Source organism: Anomaloglossus baeobatrachus, chromosome 2 (assembly GCF_048569485.1).
Source record: "Anomaloglossus baeobatrachus isolate aAnoBae1 chromosome 2, aAnoBae1.hap1, whole genome shotgun sequence".
NCBI classification, from domain to species: domain Eukaryota; kingdom Metazoa; phylum Chordata; class Amphibia; order Anura; family Aromobatidae; genus Anomaloglossus; species Anomaloglossus baeobatrachus.
This window is the reverse complement of record NC_134354.1, coordinates 135,788,336-135,806,328: the sequence shown is the minus strand read 5'-3', so window position 1 is coordinate 135,806,328 and position 17,993 is coordinate 135,788,336. Positions and strand designations below refer to the sequence as shown.

Here is a 17,993-nt window from a genome sequence, read left to right as displayed (position 1 = left end):
TGGGACCGGAGTGATGATGAAAAAGGTGAAACCGCCAGGGGGTGAGTATAAGACCTGGGGAGTGTCTTTATATTAAAAGCACCCACAAACACTGAAAAAAAAGTGCTGGAATGGTGCTTTAACCGAATAGGTCACCAGGCTTTTGCCCCCTAATATGAGAGCAGCGTAACCTTTGTTGCGGAGATCCTGATTCCAGCGATGTGTCACTGACCTGCTTAGTGTAGTTTTGATAAAATCACTGATTAATCAGCAGTAGATTATCATTAGAGGACTACTTGGTGTGCTGCCAGGTAGTCCAGCTTATTCAAGGTCTCTATATATAACTGCTAGATCTGCAGCAGAGAAAACATTGATTTTACCAAAATGACAGCAAACATCTCAGTAAGTGACACATCGCTGGAATCAGGGTCTCTGTCTCTACATTATGCTGCTCTCAGATGGGGAAGCAAAAACTTGGTGACAGATTCCCTTTAAAGGGAAGAGATAGATTTAACAAACAGGATTGTCTGCAGAAAAAAAATATAACTTCGAGTAATGTAGAAGTTCAGGCAGCGAGGGTAAGAGCTGATCAGTGTTCCCCAACCCCTGGGACCTCCAGCAATCATCTGTGGGGGAGGGGAGGGCTGCCCTTTAGCATCACCACAGGTACAATGAAACGGATTGAAACCAATGGGTGTGTGTAATGCAGGAGAGGGGCCAGTGCAGCCCACAGTAGCCCTGAACTAGTCTGGAGCCTGCCCACTATCGGTAATCATCAATGCTCCGCTACAGATGCGGGAGGGGGTCTCTCTCTCCGGTTAGGGGTGGGCTGAGGCCATAGGTGCTACTTATGAAACCACTGGGGTAGGGTGGCATGAACAAACGTTGTTATACGTGTACACAGAACCGTCGCCATCCCCGCACTCCCCGCCCTACTGAACCCCGTCAGGTCTTCTCACCAGCTCCGCCGGTCCTGTCTGCTCCGGTCTCTTCACACTCTTCGCCATGATTCCTGAAGCTCTAACAGTCTACACGTGAGAGCGGCGCACACAAATGACGTCACGCAGTCGCTCCAGGAACTCCTCACAAGAGGCCGAAGTGAGCACTACACTTGCGTCTTCTTAGATGGACCTATTCTATTGCAGCACTCCGTGCCAGTCTTCGACAAAATGGCTATTATATTGTCCACTACTCGTTTCCAGGAAATAACTTCCAAGCCTCGATTTAGGTTACCACCGACAATTAACACTGATTGGCTAAAAAATAAGTGATTGACATAGCAGCTAGCCAATCATATTAGCCGCTACGGTTCTACACCTAACATTGGCCCGCCTTAGCAGCGGGTCACGTGATTGGTTGACACAGTACCGGCCGTCGCTCCGGTAAATATGGCGGAGGTCAGTATAAGGTTGTTACGGAGTAAAGCGCGGCCACTTTTTAGTGAAGAGACTATTGCACTCGGCAGGAAACATGGCGATTCTTTGGGCCTTCCTTGTCAGACAGACAGTGAGTGCACTGGAATCGCCGCTCCCGGGGCCGGCTGCAGACTGCGGTTACTTACATTGTGGCCCTCGGGAGCCCACAGTGGCTGGAGCAGGAGGCAGCAGAGTCACAGTCAGGCGGTTCGTGTATATTCTCAATGGACTGGATCAAGAACCTCCTATCACCAAGATAACAGCCATAGGAATGGCCCCCGAGGGGCTCAGGATTCGGGGTCTCTGCTGTATAAGAGCCGCACAGGCTACTACGACCTACTGGAGGTGACGGCAAACGCCACACAGTCCCAGATCAAGGCCGCCTACTACAAGCAGTCCTTCCGCTTCCACCCAGACCGCAATTCTGGAAACGAGGACGCCGCCAAGCAGTTTGGGCTGGTGACCGAGGCCTATCATATATTGGGCAGCGTCAGCCTGAGGAAGAAGTACGACCGCGGCCTCCTGAGCCTGGAAGATGTCCGCTCCGCCAAGAAACCCAGCGGGAAAAGCGTCAGCCCTTCCCGTAAGGAGGCTGCAGCTCAGAGAGCGGCGTCCACAGCCTCCTCCACAACACCCGCCAAGCCCATGTTTGATTTTGATGCCTTCTACCAGGCCCATTACGGGGAGCAGCTGGCCCGGGAGAGGTTCTGGAAGGCCAGGCGGGAGCAGATACAGAAGAAGAAGCTGGAGAAGGCCGCGGGCAACAAGATTAATAAGCTGGGCGAGACGTCGGCCATTCTGCTCATAGTGTCTACCACCATCATCCTCCTGTCACTACGGTGAGACCTACTCCATAGTATGTGCTCCTCCATGGGAATACTTCATCCCGCTACTCAGGACCTTTCTCATGACTCTTGACACAATGATGTGGAGGCTTCCATCCATTAGACTGGAGAGTGACTGCACTTACATGGCCGCCTTACTGCTGAGAGCAGCGGACGGCATAAGACCAGAAATGACTGATGTACAATCCCCTGAGAGAACATTACGCCTGTGGATCACAGAAACGGGAACTCCACTGCAACTCTTGGGATACTCTTCCCATTTCTCCGGTGCCCATGAATGGAAAGCAACAGAATATTTAACATGTGGCTGTATTTTCTGAAACGTAATAACTAGGGATGATCGAATACCTCAAATATTCAACTTCGTGAATATCCGACGAATAGGTCTCCGCTATGCGAATATTTGATGCGCAATGTAAGTCTATGAGCAGCCCGAAAAGATCCAAATAGTTATTTGGGTTTCCCATAGACTTACATTGCGCATCAAATATTCGCGAATAGTCAAATAGCGGCAACCTATTCGGCAAATATTCGTGAAGCCAAATATTTGAGGTATTCGATCATCCCTAGTAATAACGTAACCTTCCTTCTAGGATTTACTGCTGAATGTTGTGTGTAAATTGACTGAACTGTCTGGGGCAGATTACCACACGGCCTTTGAATCTGTTTGTCCTGGGATATATTCTGTACAACTACGCAGCCCATCTAAAGACCCCATGTAGGTTAGCTGAACATACCGCCAAATCTAATATTTTCAGTGGTTCTGAACGATCACCTAATGTGTATGGGGGGGTAATGGGAATAAGGATGGGGGGGGGGATGTCACCCTACAATTCCCCGACAGATGAGGTTTGGCCAGTTGGAATTTTAATGGTTATTTTCTTCTCAGGGAAGGTGAGCAGTTTCCGGAGGCGTCTGGCACTGACCTCTATCCACGTTGGAAACACATGAACGCTTAGGCTGCTTTCACACCTCCGGTTTTAGCAGAGGCGGCCAATCCGGCTCTAAAACCTATGCAACGGATGCGACGACAATACCGCATCCTTTGCATAAGTTTTTTACATGCGGCCCATCCGGTTTTTGCCGCTTGCGGCACGCTACTGAGCATGTGCAGTGGAAAAAAACCGCATGCGGCGGCCGGATGTGGTTTTTGCCACAGGACGCCGCATGCAGCGTCCATAGGCATGCATTGCAAATCGCACCGGCCAGATGCGGCGCGATGCGTTTTTTTTTTTTTTTTTTTTGCTGGACAAAAAAAGTGCCAGGCATAGTTCCATCCAAAAACTGGACGGAACGCAAGCCCATGCGGCACAATAGGGCACTAATGTAAGTCAATCCAAAAAAAAACACAACCGGCGGAAAAAAAAACTGTTGCGTTTTTTTCTGCAAAGCGCCGGATTGTGCCGCACAAAAAAACCGGAGGTGTGAAAGCAGCCTAAGTTGAGCCCAATGCTTGTCTTTGTTGTAGTTGGAAGAGTCAGCTGTCTGCCGAATATTTATTCACCAATTGCTATTCCTCTGTCACATACACCTGCACTCCCAACTATAAGAACTTGTGTTTTCTCAATGGGTAGAGGGGAGTATCTCAATGCAACATACACTCCCTCTATCTCCACTGAACATGCCACCAAGATAATTAGGACACCCCAAAATATATATAAAAATATATAATTAGCTGGTTGTGGAGTGTCTGCCAATAATGACAGATGACTGTAATTTTCCTAAGACCCTCATGCACAGCAGAGCTGTGTACACAGAACCAGACTGTCCCTAGGTGATGCTGTATCATTCTGTCTTGGGTGACGTGTATGGAGATATTCAATAGAAGAACTCCAGACACCATGCACTAGTATAATAGCTGTGTTATGGCTCCATGCATTGTCTGTGCACATGGGACTAAATGCAGGGACTTATGGCAACTTTTGGTATCAGTTGTGCCGCAGTTTTCTTTTGCAATTGTTGTGCAAGTTATGGAGACATTGAGATCATTTAACTGCAGGAAAGAGTCACCAAACCTCGTATAATATCCCGAACTCTAAGAAATCAGCGAAAACGGCCACAAATATGCCTCAATTCCATTGATCTCTATGTGAAGAATGAGTCAGTGTCTCCTCACAACTGTATCTGCGCAGCCTGCGGCCTTATAATGTAAGGGACTTATCTGGCCAAAGTACAGAGGTGATACACATATATATGGTGCTGTAAAACTGTTGTGGCAATGAACGTTTACAAAGTCCGTATAATCTTGACGTATAGTACAAGATAAATTACTTTGTCGCCACTTTTAATGTCATGCCAATTCATATAAGGAACCTGAATCTGTCGGAGGTACAAGACGAATGATGAGACCAGTGCCTTCCTTACCTCTGAGCACAGGACCACCGCACTTTATAATATTTATTGTAATTGTCTAGACTGTATATTACAAAAATGTACAAAAGAGTGTATATATAAAGGAGGTGACGGAGCTCCGGAGTTGTTTTTTTTTTTGTTTTTTTATTTCACTGTAGGATCCCTTATTTTGCCTGCCCAATGCAACTTCGTAGGGAAAATGTGATTCTATGGCATCTATTCACATGATCTGGTGCCATATAGCACCTGATCTAAAGTCCATGGGTGCAGGTTTTCCCCTTTTCTAGCAGCTTTCTTACCAAAGCAACCAAAAAATCCCTTTTGACTGAGGCTGCAGCTGTTTTTAAAGGGGTCATCCAGCACTGGACAACCATTTATTAATGGGCCCAGGGAGGTGGGGAAAAAGCAGAAATCACCTCCTGGACCTACACTATGCCTTTATAGTCAACATCCAGGGGTGGGGTGGGCTTGTGTGATGTCATATCCGCTGATGGATAAAATGTGATCACTGCAGCTAAAGTTGGAATAAATGGTGGTTCTTCCACTCACACTGTTGAAATTCCTTATGGGGATTTTATGTTTTTAAAGGGAACAGGTCCCCTATGCCTTCCATCCCAGCAGCATTCATTGTTGTATTCCTAAATTCCTTCCCTAACCAGCCCTGTATAATGTTATTCACTAATATGAATGTTTAAAAAAACTACTTCTAATCCTCACCGTCTGTACACTAATTAGGGCCTTGACTTGAAGGGGTGTTGTTTCCCCAGACTAGTCGGACCACCTTCTCCTGTGGGCACGAGAACATCATTTCCAAGAGTCAGTGTCTCCGCCAGCTGCTGGAAATCTTGCACATTCACATGGCGCATTTCGGCCTCGTCAGTGTGCTACAGAAGCAGGGTGGACGCTTCCCGGCTTCATTAGGCACACTCTGCATGACTGGACATTTAGAAGATGTGTACATGAGCTGCCTACTGAACTTCCGGTCATGCGCAGGGCACCTAATGAAGCCAGGAAGCGTACACCCAGCTTAAAAGGCAAACTGACGCAGTCAAAATTAGCCACACTCATGTAACCAGGATTGGCTACCTAATCCGAGAGCAGCATAATGTAGAGTCAGAGATCTTGATTCCAGCGATGTCACTTATTGGGCTGCTTAGTGTAGTTTTGATAAGGATCTTCATTCTGAACACCATATTTCTTGGACACCAAATTCCCTCCGGTACGGGCGGCACTGTGGCTCAGTGGTTAGCACTGCAGTCTTGCAGCGCTGGGGTCCTGGGTTCAAATCCCACCAAGGACACCATCTGCAAGGAGTTCGTATGTTCTCCCCGTGTTTGCGTGGGTTTCCTCCGGGATCTCCGGTTTCTTCCTATACTCCAAAGACATACAGATAGGGACTCTAGATTGTGAGCCCCAATGGGGACAGTGTTGCCATTGTATGTAAATCGCTGTGGGATTAATAGCGCTATATAAATGAATAAATATTATTTTATTATTATATTCATAAATTCTATAACTGTCAAACAGGTACCATGGATCTGCTGTGTTAGGGTAAGTTCACACAGTGCGTTTTTCGCGGCGTTTTTGCGTGTTTTTCGGGTGCGTTTTTGCCCAGAAAACTGCATGACTTTGCTTCCCCTAGCAAAGTCTGAGTTTTCATTTTTGCTGTCTGCACACAGCGTTTTTTTTCCAGCTGCGTTTTTGTGGTGACCACAAAAACGCAGCATGTCAATTATTCCCGCGTTTTTCACCGTGTTTTCATCCATTGAGTGCAATGGGATGTTGAAAGATGCAATGAGAAACGCAAATTATTATAGCTGCGTTTTGGTGCCTTTCTAAGACCAAAAACGCAGCTATAAACGCAGGAGGTTGGTAGTAAAGTGACATGTACAGGAAGAGGATTCCTTCTGTCAGTAAATACAGAAGCGTGAATTCTCCCGATACCGTTACCGCCGCTTCCACCTCCAATCCTGTGCATGTCTGCTGCCGTGTGGCGCCATGTCTGGGCGGGAGGTGGAGGCAGCTGCGAAATCAAAAGTGAACAGTAGAAAAAAAAAAGTCATACTCGCCTGTCTGCAGACTCCCGGTGCCATGTCCGCTCCCAGCTCCTCACGGTATCGCCGCTCCGGCTGTGTGCAGTCTCCCCGGGTACGTATGCCTGCAGGACCTGGCGATAGATCACCTGATGCAGTCACCTGATCGTAAGTCTCGGGGTGATGCCAGCGCCCGGCCGGTTTAACCTATCAGCGGATGCCGTCAGGAGACTTCATCCCTGATTACCGGCAGCTCCTGCAGCGATTGGACGTGATCAGACTCTCTCCAGGAGCTGCACATAAGTGAGTATTTTTTTTTTTTTTCACCGATGCATCTGCTGATTGTATAAAAGCTGTTTATACAATCAGCTGCTGTGTGATGTGATTCAGGCACTTGATCCTGACACATCATCTGATCGCTTTGACTTCCAGCAAACCGATCAGATGATATTGGATCCGGATTGGACGGCGCGTGACCTTGACCCAGGATTACTGCGGAGGGGGGTTTTTTATTTCAATAAAGCTGGAGTCACTAATTGTGTTGTGTTTTATTTCTAATAAAAATATTTTTCTGTGTGTTGTGTTTTTTTTTTTTTATCTGTACTAGAAATTCATGGTGGCCATGTTTAATATTGGCTAGCCCTAACCCCATTATTACCCAGCGAGCCACCGTCACCAGGGCAGCTGGAAGAGTTGGATACAGCGCCAGAAGATGGCGCTTCTATGAAAGCGCCATTTTCTGGGGTGGCTGCGGACTGCAATTCGCAGCGGGGGTGCCTAGAAAGCATGGGCACCCTGCACTGTGGATTCCAATCCCCAGCTGCCTAGTTGTACCTGGCTGGACACAAAAATTAGGCGAAGCGCACGTTTTTTTTTTATTTCATGAAATAAAAAAAAAGGGTTTCCCTATATTTTTGGTTCCCAGCCGGGTACAAATAGGCATCTGGGGGTTGGGGGCAGCCCGTACCTGCCTGCTGTCCCCGGCTAGCATACAAATATATGGCGAAGCCCACGTCATTTTTTTTGTTTGGGGGGGCGGCAAAGAAATCCTGCATACAGTCCTGGAAGGAGGCTGCTAAGCCTTGTAGTTTGACAGCTGCTGTCTGCTCTCCTGCATACACTATTGGATGGTGGATGCTGAGCCTTGTAGTTCTGCAGCTGCTGTCTGCTCTCCTGCATACACTATTGGATGCAACTTGCTGAGCCTTCTAGTTTTGCAGCTATTGTCTGCTCTCCTGCATCCACTAGTGGATGGAGTATGCTGAGCCTTGTAGTTCTGCTCCCCCTGACTCCCTCCAGCATACAGTCCTGGATGGAGCATGCTGAGCCTTGTAGTTCTGCAGCTGTCTGCTCTCCTGCATACACTAGTGGAGAATGAAGAACATATGGAAGAAGGAAATGACATCCGACTTTTTTTTTCTTTTTTTTCAACAATCTTCACTGATTAAAAAAAACGCAGAAAAACGCAGTGAGAAAAAACGCACCAAAATGCGGTAAAAATGCATGCGTTTTTTTCATGCGTTTTTAAAGACGCGTTTCTGTGAGTTTTTAGCGCTAAAAAACGCACAAAAACGCAGCGTCAAAAAACGCAGTGTGTGCACATAGCCTTACAGGAGTTGCATCAGAATTACTAACCTATTTTCAGAAACAAAAAAAATAAATTTTGGGGCGTTTGAAGGCAAGTTTACAGAAGTAGATTTTTATCTATAAAAGAACGCTGATCCCCAATATAACACAGTCAGTGCTCGTTTATACCTATTCTACACCTGTCAATGCAAACTGAATGGGAAAGAACAATCATTAATACAAGGGGAAATGTGCTGCTGAGATATAATATCTTAACTGATGATCAGTTATTTTGCCACTGAACAAGCATTTTCTACTAAATTAGGTTGGATATCCCATAAAGAATGATTCTCACCAACTGACAGGATAGATGATAAATGCTGGGGGAATGTGAACCCCACTAATATTGCAAATCAAAAAAGTCCATGGAGCCTCTGTTAGGAATCTCAGCACGGAAAATAGCCAGATATCCCTAACCCCACTAATCTTGAGAATGGGCAGCCCAAAGCCCCCTGTGTAAATGCAGTGGTAGTAAAGGGTGCTTTACACGCTGTGACATCGCTAATGGTATATCGTCGGGGTCACGTTGTTAGTGACGCACATCCGGCGCCGTTAGCGACATCGCAGCGTGTGACACCAATGAGCGACGATCAACGAGCGTAAAAACGTGAAAAATCGTTGCTCGTTGACACATTGTTCATTTCCTTAATATCGTTGCTGCTGCAGGTACGATGTTGTTCACCGTTCCTGCGGCAGCACACATCGCTATGTGTGGCACCGCAGGAACGGCGAACATCTCCTTACCTGCGTCTAATGGCAATGAGGAAGGAAGGAGGTGGGTGGCATGTTCTGGCCGCTCATCTCCGCCCCTCCGCTTCTATTGGGCGGCTGCCGTGTGACGTCGCACAAACCGCCCCCTTAGAAAGGCGGCGGATCGCCGGCCAGAGCGACATCGCAGGGAAGGTAAGTCCGTGTGACGAGTGTAAGCGATGTTGTGCGCCACTGGCAGCGATTTGCCCATGTCGCACAACCGACGGAGGCGGGTACGCTCGCTAGCGATATCTGTACCGATATCGCAGCATGTAAAGTACCCTTAAGTGTGTGCGCCCCATGCTTCCTCCACTGGCTATGGAGGTGTGGTCCCACATGCTCACTACCACTTCATTCACACAAATCTTTGGGATCCCCGTTCTTGTGATGGGGGTTCTAGCGGTTGAGCTACAGCAATAATACAGTAAAGTATCCTGTGGATAGATGATGTTCACAGGTTCCTGTAAATCCAGTACTGGCTGTACACAGTGTATGTCACAGGCTTCTTCCCTTCCAGGATCAGACATCAACACAAGGGAAATAGTAACATTTCCATAAGGAATGGTTTCCTTCTCTGCAGAAATCCAATCACCCTTTCAATCAAGGAAGATATATAAGAGCAGATCTCCCCATGTGCTGTAGAAGGAGCCTTAGCAACACAGAAAATCTGAGCCTATTGTGCCTTATGGTCAGTCTACAGTTTCCTTCACAATACGTCAGGATAATAGCTTCTTGCAGCAACCTTTCCCAAAGTGCACAGATCATTAACCACACTAATTAGTTAATGAGTGAAGAGCGTAACTGAAAACTGCTGAGCAGCAATTAGAAGAAATGAGAGAGGGTCAAACTCTCCTGCTGGGAAGGGAAGCATCGCACTACACCAAAAATAATGAAGCCGCATTAGAGTCCTAAGTGAGAAAGAAACGGGATTTATTTGTATATATCAGAGAATCGTCAACCAAACTACTGCGCAGACACAGCGACACGCAGTGCACATACAGCACAGGAAGAAGCGTCTGCACCCGCCTCTGCCGAGCCGCACACACTGCCTGACACCATTGGTGCCGCCGCTGTGTGCACACCAGAATATCAGTATATCGCCCTCTATTAGGCCAGAGTCACACTTGTGAGAGACTCGTGCAAGTCTTGCATCACATCACCCGACATGGCCTGCTGCTCTCCGGACAGGAGCATCTCCGCTGCAAAGAAATACATGCAGCTGACCCGCTCCTGTCAGGAGAGTGTGTGGCCATGCCGGGTGATGCGATGTGAGACTTGCACGAGTCTCTCGCAAGCGTAACTCCAGCCTTAGTAAGAGCAGCTAAGCCACTCACACTTAGAAATCAGAGAAGATCAACATCATGGAAGTCTACCCACACAACTAGTATACACAGAATGTACCATCAAATGATAAAGTATTTATTTGCACTTCCAATTATGTGTCCCTATGACTGGGTCCATCTGTAGAACACATATCTTGCCATGACACACGATTCCTTCCTGCACGTTACACACAGCACCAGACCCATGCTGAAGGTACATTCAGTGGCGCTACTAATCAGCCAATGTTACAGATAGCTCGGACTCCTTTGTCCATAGTGCAGAACATAATCAAGAAATTTACAACCCATGGCACTGTAGATAATCTCCTTGGACGTGGATGGCAGAGAAAAAATGATGAAAGGTTGCAACAACAGTGGACCACCATATATATATTAAATACAAGAATTGCCGGCACTTCCTAATCTTATAGTCTGAACTGGTGCAGACTGAACATAGCATACATTATCAAAAATAGCAGCTGCACTCAAGTCGAGGGAGGGAGAAAAGGTAAAGAGATGTATATTGTGAACATTGGAATGTGAAAATGCATTACTGCAAAGAAAACATAAAAAATGTGAAAACTTTTTGGGAAAAAAAAGTTATTTTGCAAATAAAATTGGCCAAGTTTAATTGAGCCCAGTTACCACGCCAAGGTATAACTCTAAACTGGGATCTAATCTAAATTTCCTGACCTCTTTATAAGGGCTAGAGAAGAACCTGCAAAAGGAAAATTAAAACAACTGAGGTCACTGGGAGGAGTGCGCAGACAAAGGACATGACATGAAAAGAGGCAGAAATTTAGATTAGGGCCCAGTTGAGAGTTATACCTTGGCGTGGTAACTAGGCTCAATTAAAATTGGCCAATTTTATTTGCAAAATAACTTGTGAAAAAACATTTTGTGAAAAATCAGTTATTTTGCAACTAAAATTAGCCAAGTTTAAGTGAGTCCAGTTACCACGCCAAGGTATAACTCTCAACTGGGTCCTAATCTAAATTTCTGCCTCTTTTTGTGTTATGTCCTTTGTCTGAACACTCCTCCCAGTGACCTCAGGTGTGTTAATGTCTATTTTGCAGGTTCTTTTCTAGCCCTTATAAAGGCTCTGTGCGCACGGTGCGTTTTTTTGTGACCACAAAGATGTAGGGTTTTTGGCAGCAAAAAAACGCATTTGCGGTAAAAATGCATCAAACAACGCATGCGTTTTTGTGTGTTTTTTGCGGAGTTTTTTCCAATGCATTGCCTGGCTGAAAAACGCTGGCAAAAACGCAGAAATAATTGACATGTTGCATCTTTGTGGTCACCACAAAAATGCACCTAAAACAAAACTGCACTTTGCAGACAGCAAAAATGAAAACTCATAGACTTTGCTGGGGAAGCAAAGTCATGCAGTTTTTAGACCAAAAACGCACTGTGCGCACATGGCCTAAAGAGGTCAGGAATGACACGAAAAGAGGCAGAAATTTAAATTAGGACCCAGTTGAGAGTTATTCCTTGGCATGGTAACTGGGCTCAATTAAATTGGCCAATTTTATTTGCAAAATATCTTTTTCCCATTTTTCATGTTTTCTTTGCAGTAATGCATTTTCACATTCTAATGTTATTATTATTATTTATTATTATTATTATTATTTATTTATAGAGCACCATTAATTCCATGGTGCTGTACATGAGAAGGGGGTTACATACAAAATACGTATACAAGTTACAGTAGACAGACTAGTACAGAGGGAAGAGGGCCCTACCCTTGCGGGCTTACATTCTATAGGATTATGGAGAGGAGACAATAGGTGGGGTGTAGGTCAGGCGGCAGCTCTGCACGGTGGTCGGGCGGCAGCTCCGCACGGTGGTCGGGCGGCAGCTCCGCACGGTGGTCGGGCGGCAGCTCCGCACGGTGGTCGGGCGGCAGCTCCGCACGGTGGTCGGGCGGCAGCTCCGCACGGTGGTCGGGCGGCAGCTCCGCACGGTGGTCGGGCGGCAGCTCCGCACGGTGGTCGGGCGGCAGCGAGTTCATTGTAGATTGTAGGTATTTCGGAACAGGTGCGTTTTCAGGTTCCGTTTGAAGTTTGCAAGGGTAGGGGATAGTCTGACGTGTTGAGGCAGCGAGTTCCAGGAGACTGGGGATGCTCGGGAGAAGTCTTGGAGTCGGTTGTGTGAGGAGCGAATGAGAGAGGAGGAGAGGAGGAGATCTTGGGAGGACCGGAGGTGACGTGTTGGAGTGTAGTGGGAGAGTAGTTCGGAGATGTACGGAGGGGAAAGATTATGCACAGCTTTGTAGGTCAGTGTTAGAAGTTTGAATTGGATACGGTGGAAGATTGGAAGCCAGTGGAGGGACATGCAGAGAGGAGAAGCGGGGTGGTATTGAGGAGAGAGGTGGATAAGTCGGGCAGCAGAGTTAAGGATGGACTGGAGAGGGGCAAGCGTGTTGGCAGGGAGGCCACAGAGGAGGATGTTACAGTAGTCGAGGCGGGAGATTATGAGGGCATGCACTAGCATTTTAGTTGATTGCAAATTGAGGAAAGGGCGGATTCTGGAAATATTTTTGAGTTGAAGACGGCAGGAGGTGGTGAGGGATTGGATGTGTGGTATGAAGGATAAGGCAGAGTCAAAGGTCACTCCGAGGCAGCGAACTTTGGGTACTGGCGAGAGCGTGGTGTTATTTATTGTAATAGATAGATCAGGTGGAGAGTGTAGGTGAGACGGAGGAAAGATGATTAGTTCAGTTTTGGCCACATTGAGCTTTAGGAAGCGAGAGGAGAAGAAGGAGGATATAGCAGATAGACATTTCGGGATTTTGGACAGCAGAGATGTGACATCTGGGCCAGAGAGGTAGATCTGGGTGTCGTCGGCATATAGGTGGTATTGGAAGCCATGGGACTTTATGAGTTGTCCCAGGCCAAATGTGTAGATAGAGAAAAGTAGGGGTCCTAGGACAGAGCCTTGAGGGACGCCAACAGAGAGATGGTGGGATGAAGAGGTTGTGTGGGAGTGGGAGACACTAAAAGTGCGATTTGAGAGGTATGAAGAGATCCAAGAGAGGGCAAGATCTCTGACACCAAGGGAAGAGAGGGTCTGTAATAGGAGGGAGTGGTCAACGGTATCGAAGGCTGAGGACAGGTCTAGGAGTAGGAGTATAGAGAAGTGCTTGTTCGCTTTGGCAGTAAGCAAGTCATTTGTGATTTTAGTCAGGGCAGTTTCGGTGGAGTGATGTGGACGGAAGCCGGACTGTAGGTTGTCAAAGAGAGCGTTAGAGGAGAGGTGGGAGGAAAGTTCAGCATGGACATGCTGTTCCAGGAGTTTTGAGGCAAGTGGGAGTAGTGATATGGGGCGGTAGCTGGTAGTAGAGGTTGGATCGAGGGAAGGTTTCTTTAGGATAGGTGTGACTGTTGCATGTTTAAAGGCAGAGGGGAAGGTTCCAGTCGTTAAAGATAGGTTGAAGAGATGGGTTAAAGCTGGAATAAGGATGGTGGTGAGGTTGGGAAGGAGGTGGGATGGCATGGGGTCAAGTGCGCAGGTGGTGAGGTGCGCTTTTGAGAGCAGACGTGCAAGCTCTCCTTCGGTGATGGTGGGGAGGAAGTTTATGGGGGAGGGGCAGTGGTCAGCTACATGAAGGGGTTGTGGTGGCTGAGCAGAGAAGACTTGCCTTATTAGGTCGATTTTTTCTTGGAAATAGGTGGCAAAGTCTTCTGCAGAAATGAGGGAGGTTGGAGGGGGCAGTGGTGGGCGAAGGAGGGAGTTGAAAGTGTTGAATAACTGTTTGGGGTTGTGTGTTAGAGAGGATATGAGGTTTCTGAAGTAATCGTGTTTAGTGGAGGTGAGGACTGAACGAAATGTGTGAATTGCATTTTTGAATGTGGTGAAGTCTTCCTGGGAGTGCGTTTTCTTCCACCGCCGCTCTGCAGCCCTAGACCTTTGCCTAAGTTTTTTAGTGAGGCTGTTGTGCCAGGGCTGTCTATTGATTCGTCTCACTCTGCCATGCACAAGGGGAGCGACTGAATCAATGGCTGATGTGAGGGTGGTGTTGTAGAAAGTGGTGGCGCTGTCTGTGTCGTGGAGGGACGATATGGAGGACAGTGGGAGGATAGAGTCGGCGAGGGTGTGCATGTTGAGGTGTGCAAGGTTTCTGCGGGGATGTGCTAGGTGCTGGACAGGGGGGGTAGGTGAGGAGGACAGGGCTGAAAAGGTCAGAAGATGGTGGTCAGATAGGGGGAGGGGGGAAGTTGTGAAGTCAGAAAGGGGACAGAGGCGGGTGAAGATGAGGTCTAGTGTGTTTCCATCTTTGTGGGTGGCAGAGGTGGACCACTGAGTTAAGCCAAAAGACGAAGCAAGGGAGAGGAGTTTGGAAGCAGCTTGTTGGCGAGTGTCAGTGGGGATGTTGAAGTCACCCATGATGATGGTGGGAATGTCAGCAGAGAGAAAGTGTAGAAGCCAGGCAGAGAAGTGGTCGAGGAAGGCAGTGGTGGCGCCCGGGGGTCTGTATATGACAGCCACTTGGAGGTTGGAGGGAGAATAGATTCGGACAGAGTGCACTTCAAAGGAAGGCAGGTCGAGGGAGGGTAGAGGTGGGATTGTGGTGAAGTTGTAGTTGTTAGAAAGAAGGAGGCCCACTCCTCCACCTTGTCTATTGCCAGGGCGAGGAGTGTGGGAGAAGTGCAGGCCACCGTAGCATAGTGCAGCTGGGGAGGCAGAGTTGGATGGTGTCAGCCATGTTTCGGTGATGCCTAGAAAGGATAGATTGCTGGAGGTAAAGAGATCATGAATGATGTGCAGTTTATTACACACTGAACGGGCATTCCAGAGCGCTCCTGAGAGAGGGGGCGGCAGAGTGGGTGAGAGGGGAATAGTTTTTATGTTGGATAGATTGCGGTAGTTACTATTATGTGGAGAGTGGTGGGTGGGTGATAAAGAGGGGTGTACCATCCATGGGGGGCCAGGATTGGGGGCTATGTCACCAGCAGTGAGAAGGAGTAGAGAAAGGGAGAGCAGGTGGGAGAAGGAGAGTGAACGGCATGGTCTGCGCGATATTAGGAGCGATCTGAGGTTCAGGAGTAGGTCAGCAGATGAGGACAGATGAGAAGGCAGGAGGGAGGGGGAGATGAATATTTGTTTAGAGGGAGCTGGGGTGTGCGGATAGTGAAGGAGAGTGAGGAGGAGAGGGGCAAAGACTGTGAGGGCATAGGTGAACATGGTGGGGGGTAGTGTGGTAAGTATATGATTTAACAGGTAAGTTGTGTCAGTGGAAAACTTGGTTAGAAAGAGATGAAGTTTACCTTCTGGTCATGTCTGGTTCATTTCTGGTATATTTCTGACACTTATGAGGCACTTATCCAGAGGCACGCACACAGACCACGGTCATAGACCTAGTGCAGTACTTATATACATGTCTCATTGACCCAGATGAACATCAGCTGACCAGCAGGGGTGAGGCACATGAAAGAATTACAAACAGGTAGGAAGCACTCAAAGAAGAGAAAAAAAAAAAATACAGACAGGATTTAACTAATTATACAACATGAAAACAGCAGGTTAGCATACCAAAGCAAAGGGACTTTAAATGTATATGCAGGTGAGGAGATTAAAGTCAAACAGGAAATTCAGATGCATAGAACAACTGGACGGTCATACCAAAGCAAAGGGACTTTAAATGTATATGCAGGTGAGGAGATTAAAGTCAAACAGGAAATTCAGATGCATAGAACAACTGGACGGTCATACCAAAGCAAAGGGACTTTAAATGTATATGCAGGTGAGGAGATTAAAGTCAAACAGGAAATTCAGATGCATAGAACAACTGGACGGTCATACCAAAGCAAAGGGACTTTAAATGTATATGCAGGTGAGGAGATTAAAGTCAAACAGGAAATTCAGATGCATAGAACAACTGGACGGTCATACCAAAGCAAAGGGACTTTAAATGTATATGCAGGTGAGGAGATTAAAGTCAAACAGGAAATTCAGATGCATAGAACAACTGGACGGTCATACCAAAGCAAAGGGACTTTAAATGTATATGCAGGTGAGGAGATTAAAGTCAAACAGGAAATTCAGATGCATAGAACAACTGGACGGTCATACCAAAGCAAAGGGACTTTAAATGTATATGCAGGTGAGGAGATTAAAGTCAAACAGGAAATTCAGATGCATAGAACAACTGGACGGTCATACCAAAGCAAAGGGACTTTAAATGTATATGCAGGTGAGGAGATTAAAGTCAAACAGGAAATTCAGATGCATAGAACAACTGGACGGTCATACCAAAGCAAAGGGACTTTAAATGTATATGCAGGTGAGGAGATTAAAGTCAAACAGGAAATTCAGATGCATAGAACAACTGGACGGTCATACCAAAGCAAAGGGACTTTAAATGTATATGCAGGTGAGGAGATTAAAGTCAAACAGGAAATTCAGATGCATAGAACAACTGGACGGTCATACCTGTGAATGAGACAGATGGATTGTCAGAATCAGAGATGAATGGGGACCATGGAGAGTTAGGCCATAGAATTACATTTCATTTCTGGTATATTTCTGACACTTATGAGGCACTTATCCAGAGGCACGCACACAGACCGTTCACAGAATGTTCACAATATACATCTCTCTGCTTTTTCTTCCTCCCTCTAGTTGAGTGCACCTGCTATTTTTGACACCATATTTATTAGGCTGGTTTCACACTACGTTTATTTAACATCCGTCCATAACGTTTTTTTAGCGGAAAAGCGGATCCAGTGCAAATGCGTTTTCATTTCAATGCATTTGCAATGGACTCGCGTTAACATGCGTTCACCTGCGTTTGCGTGCGTTATAGTGAGGATCCAGCGACTTGCAGTTTTTTAACATGTTTCAAAAACGCTACTTGTAGCGTTTTTGAGCTGCGTCCAAATACTGCAAGTCACCGGATCCTGACTAAACAGCACGCAAACGCAGGTGAACGCTGGCGTGCTGATAGACAGGATCCTGCTTTTGTACTGAGCATGCCCAGAAAGTACTGAGCATGCCCAGAACCAGTCTCGCGTGATCTGTCTCTCTCTCCTCCTCCCTCCCTCACCCTCTCTATCTCTGTCTTTCCCCCTTCCTCTCTCTCCCACCTGAGAGCTGCGGACACTCGTAACCAAGGTAAATATCGCGTAACCACTTCTCTTAGTTACCCGATGTTTACGTTGGTTACGTGTGCAGACAGCCCTGCTCCTAGCAGCTGCAGACACTCGTAACCAAGATAAATATCGGGTATCCAAGCCCGATGTTTACCTTGGTTACCAGCGTCTGCAGCTGTCAGAAGCCGGCTCCCAGTCTAGTTCCCCTCACTCCCGATCACATGACTCCAATGCCCGCCCCTAAACATCCAGTGACAGGATCCTGCAAAATAACAGATGCGTTTGCATGCGTTTTTTGCTGTAAAAGCAGGATCCGCTTTTGCAGCAAAAAAACGTTCCTGACGCATGTTAAATAAACGTAGTGTGAAACCAGCCTTAGGCATACAAAAGATAATGCAGGTATAGGGATAATGGTAATATAGGCAATATATGATAAGGTGTTTTTTAATTAATAGGTTTGCTCACTTCCCTAAGGAAACACACACATATAAGTGATGGAATTCTGAAGGCCCTAATCCTAGTTGCTGATGATGATGACGTTGATGAAGAAATATAGTGCAGAAGAATTGGTGTTGAAGCC

At 46.9% G+C, this 17,993-nt stretch overlaps 2 protein-coding genes across 2 annotated transcripts in view; one reads left to right on the top strand and one right to left on the bottom strand.

Annotated features, from left to right (window-relative positions):
• The window catches only part of BUD23 (BUD23 rRNA methyltransferase and ribosome maturation factor), a 29,798-nt gene extending 28,754 nt beyond the window's left edge, over window positions 1-1,044 (bottom strand). Inside the window, exon 1 of the mRNA XM_075333300.1 lies at window positions 939-1,044. Coding sequence (XP_075189415.1) covers window positions 939-986 — 48 coding nt within the window. The 5' untranslated portion in view covers window positions 987-1,044. The remainder of the gene's footprint in view (window positions 1-938) is intronic.
• Window positions 1,045-1,332: 288 nt separating this feature from the next.
• On the top strand, window positions 1,333-4,707 carry DNAJC30 (DnaJ heat shock protein family (Hsp40) member C30). Its single transcript, XM_075333297.1, has one exon. The coding sequence runs from the start codon at window positions 1,368-1,370 to the stop codon at window positions 2,235-2,237; it is 870 nt and encodes a 289-aa protein (XP_075189412.1). The 5' UTR covers window positions 1,333-1,367; the 3' UTR covers window positions 2,238-4,707.
• The last annotated feature ends 13,286 nt before the right edge of the window (window positions 4,708-17,993 follow it).